This window comes from Bidens hawaiensis, unplaced genomic scaffold (genome assembly GCF_021521415.1).
Source record: "Bidens hawaiensis isolate Kalapana, Puna unplaced genomic scaffold, B.hawaiensis_p1.1 tig00002922_1, whole genome shotgun sequence".
Lineage (NCBI taxonomy): Eukaryota > Viridiplantae > Streptophyta > Magnoliopsida > Asterales > Asteraceae > Bidens > Bidens hawaiensis.
This window is the reverse complement of record NW_027491156.1, coordinates 109,719-113,841: the sequence shown is the minus strand read 5'-3', so window position 1 is coordinate 113,841 and position 4,123 is coordinate 109,719. Positions and strand designations below refer to the sequence as shown.

The 4,123-nt window shown below is 33.4% G+C and overlaps 1 protein-coding gene across 1 annotated transcript; it reads left to right on the top strand.

Annotated features, from left to right (window-relative positions):
- Window positions 1-488: 488 nt before the first annotated feature.
- Window positions 489-1,921, top strand: LOC143621609 (caffeoyl-CoA O-methyltransferase 1-like). Its single transcript, XM_077092971.1, has 5 exons — window positions 489-634; window positions 732-811; window positions 1,150-1,294; window positions 1,395-1,526; window positions 1,607-1,921. Exons 1-5 carry the CDS (start codon window positions 527-529, stop codon window positions 1,898-1,900), a joined length of 759 nt encoding a protein of 252 aa, XP_076949086.1. The 5' UTR covers window positions 489-526; the 3' UTR covers window positions 1,901-1,921.
- Window positions 1,922-4,123: the final 2,202 nt, after the last annotated feature.

The following is a 4,123-nucleotide window of genomic DNA, read 5'->3' as shown; positions in this document are numbered from 1 at the left end:
CAACTTTAGTACCTTTTTTTTTAATTTCTTGCAAATCAACACATGATGTTTCTAAAATCATGCTATTTTAGTACTTTTCGTTAACCCTGTTTGTTTTTTTCATTAAATCTACATTAAATTAATTACAAGTATTTTGAGAATTACAACTGAAATAACAGACCTTATTTATCTTTATCATTTGACAAAACCCGTTTTATACACGGATTTAAAAGCTAGTAAAATTAATAAAAACAAAAAACTTAGTGACAACTAAAAATATTCCAACAATAACGAATTGACAGGGTACCACTAAGTGGGGTCTAACCGAAACTCACCAACCCCCGACCGGGTTCATGTTCCTAATCACCACTAAGTGGGGTCTAACCGAAACTCACCAACCCCCGACCGGGTTCATGTTCCTAATCATCATTTGAACCGGATTTCACATCCATATATACCCCCTCTTTGTTGCCTAGGAAACTCAGGTTATTGGTTGCTCGACAGTTTGTTTCAAAACTCAAACCGGAGTGAAAAAAAAGGAGCAATTATGGCGACCAACGTTGAGACAAAAACCGAGTCAGCTAATGTAGAGCAAGTGAGCCGGCACCAAGAGGTTGGTCACAAGAGTCTTTTGCAGAGTGATGCTCTATATCAGGTATGTAACGTTTTTAGTGATTTGGACGCGTTTATGTCACGATTTTATGGTTATTAAAAAGAAACGGGCGGTTTAAGTTGTTGCATATGTTTTGCAGTATATTCTTGACACAAGTGTGTATCCAAGGGAGCCTGAACCCATGAAGGAGCTTAGAGAGGCCACGGCGAAACATCCATGGTAAGTCTCATAGTCATCGATCGAACACAAACTTGTGCAGATCATGATCACTGTAAATAAGGATGAATACAAACCATAACAAATTATAGTAGATTTAACATAATTCTACTTTATTTATTGAATACATAAAAAAGAAACAAATTTTGATAATTTGAATTTTTGATGTTTTATAGTGAATTCGAGTGTATCGAATATGATATTCGGGTTATTCAGGTTATTTGAATCGAGTTATTCTCTTTGTTTATTTACCAAATTTTACTTTCTTTATGTTTGCTCCTATATACTATTAGAATTTGTTATGCATCTCTATATATTTATAACATGTTGAATGTGTTCAGGAATATTATGACAACGTCTGCCGACGAAGGACAATTTATAAACATGCTATTGAAGTTAGTGAATGCTAAGAACACCATGGAGATTGGTGTTTTCACGGGCTACTCTCTTCTGGCCACCGCCCTTGCTCTTCCTGATGATGGCAAGGTAAAATAACCGTGTTTTATATAGATATATAGGTCCTTTAACGATAACTAGAATTGAAAATTTTGTTCGTATAATTTGATTTTTAAGTTTATTATGATAGATTTTGGCGATGGATATAAATAGAGAAAACTATGAAGTAGGACTTCCCATCATAGAGAAGGCCGGAGTTGCCCACAAAATCGACTTCAAAGAAGGCCCTGCCTTACCTGTTCTTGACGAAATGATAGCCGATGTAAGTTAAAAGTTACATCATTTGTTGTATTTAGATGTTTTTTTATTTGATATTGATATGATACGTCTATTGATATTTAGGGAAAATACCATGGGACATTTGATTTTATATTCGTGGATGCTGATAAGGACAACTATATTAACTACCACAAAAGATTGATCGATCTAGTCAAGATAGGTGGGTTGATTGGTTATGATAACACCCTATGGAATGGCTCAGTCGTGGCACCGGCAGATGCACCGTTGAGAAAGTATGTCCGATATTACAGAGATTTCGTGTTAGAACTCAACAAAGCTTTAGCCGCGGATCCAAGGATCGAAATATGCATGCTTCCTGTTGGTGATGGAATTACCTTATGTCGTCGGGTCAGCTGATAATTGCCACCAAACTTAGTGGAATGCTTTATTGTGGGTTGGGCCCAATATAAAGAAGTGCAAATGTTATTGTTTTTCTGTTATTCAATTTCTTACCAACTATGTTTTCAATCATATATTTTATAAAATGAATTACTATGGGTCCCATGTGTTATTATGTTTTCATTGACGCTTTCAATGTGCATCATTTGCTATAAAAATGTGGCATTTGATTTTTCATTTGTGGATGTTGATAAGGACAACTATACTAAATACTACCAAAGATTTATCGATCTAGTCAAGATAGGTGGTTAATTGGTTATGATAACGCCCAATAAAATAGTCGTCTTGGCACCATTATAGATGCACCAATTGGAAAGTATGTATGATATCAAAGAGATCTCGTGTTAGAGCTTAATAAAGCTTTAGAAACATATCCAATTATCAAAATATGCATGATTCCTATTGGTGATAGAATTATCCTATTTTGTCGAATCATGTTATCTTATAATTGCCCACCAAACATGATGGAATGCTTATTGTGGGTTGGACCAATATAGAGAAATTCAAGTGCTATTTATTTATTTTTTCAAATTTTTTACCTATTATGTTTTCATTCAAATATTTAATATGAATTACTACGCGGTCCCATGTCTTATTATGTCGTCGTTGATATTTGCCGTTGGTTCTGTTTCCTATAAACAGAACTTGTAACATCCGATCATACAAAAACTAGAGTTAAGTACAATTTCCGTTCTGGTGGTTTAACGAAATTTGTCACTTTCATTCAAAGATTTAGATCTTGCTTGTGACACAGTGTAGTTTGTGTTTTTATTTTGTCATTTGAGTCCACTTTATTCACACCATCAATACTTATATGTTAACTTATTGTACATCGGCCGAATTGCCCTTCCTAACAAATACAAAGCTAATATAAATTTATTGGACTCACTTATAAATATTAAAAAAACATATATAAAACAAGATATTATTGAAAACATTAAATACATTAAAGTTATAATAATAAAAATATATAGCCACGGGCCACCCACGGGTCACCCCTTTCTCCTTCCTTTACCAATTTACTCTTTTTATTCTCTTTTATTACTTAACACAAACCCTAGGACTGTGTTTCCGGGTTTAATAAACAAAAGAAAAGAATGGAAAGTGAATTAAGAAGAGAATAGAAAAGGAGCGGAAAGAAAAGATTTAATTAACTAAAATGTTTTAAGTTTGAAGGAAGGACACAAAAAAAAAAAAGTTTTTATGTGTTAAAAAACTTTTTTCTTCAGAATCTCTTCGGTTTGGAAGGATTTGAAATGAAGGAAATAATTATAAATTTTCCTTCCATTTATTTTTCCTGACATCTTTTCAATCATTTTCTTTTCCCTCGTTATATGTGTCTTGGGAACTTGAAGAATGAAGACATTTCCCTTTTCCGGCAAGCCGCCATCTTGAAATTCATGCAAACGAACCTCATTTTCACCTTGGAGCCACAAACTTCGACTACACCTTTCCCCTTTATGAGAACACGTCTTCTGACGACAGCAAATTTTAAAGATTCGTCCTTTTTTCATCTCCGTGTGTATCTTTATCTCTAAATCTTAGAGATTTTGTTATAATGATTTTCTAAAGATGTAGACCCACTGTTCACCATCTCCATAATTTGACTATTGTATATTAAACAATTTGGTTTGTACCTAAAGATTTGGATGTGTGCCTGAAACATGGAAGAAAGGGAAATATTAAAAAAAAAAAGAAAAACATATAGATATAGAAAATGAAATGTGAGAGATTAAACAAAATTTAGGGATCAAATGGTATTTGGCCTGTTGGTATCATGCTTTGGATAAGATATTGTCTTTCCAAATGATGATATAAAAAAACCGTTCGATACATAAACCAAAGTCATTATACATTCAAAGAAAAGTGACTTTTTAGATATACAAGTTTCAACGTAAATGCTCTAAATTTGTTAAACATAAATTGACTCTCGTTATCCAAAATACCAATTTTTGCATGAAAAAAATACACAGGCCAACCGCCCCCTGCCAGAATACACCAATTTTTACTTGACCAAGAATTAATAGCCTCCCTAAATTACAAGCCTTTTCACCTTATTTTAGATCGGGTCTTCCTTCAGCCACAATATTGCTTGAATCCTTTACTTCTCCACTGACTCCACTCTGTAATCAATCATCCTTCACCATTTTTCAGAATATAAAACAATATTAAAATTAAACA

Bases quoted from the DNA above. Each gene is read 5' to 3' on its own strand.
- LOC143621609 (XM_077092971.1), top strand. From the start codon at position 527: ATGGCGACCAACGTTGAGACAAAAACCGAGTCAGCTAATGTAGAGCAA. The intron at 635-731 runs GTATGTAACGTT...TATGTTTTGCAG, and splicing joins AGAGTGATGCTCTATATCAG to TATATTCTTGACACAAGTGT. The intron at 1,295-1,394 runs GTAAAATAACCG...TTATTATGATAG, and splicing joins CTCTTCCTGATGATGGCAAG to ATTTTGGCGATGGATATAAA.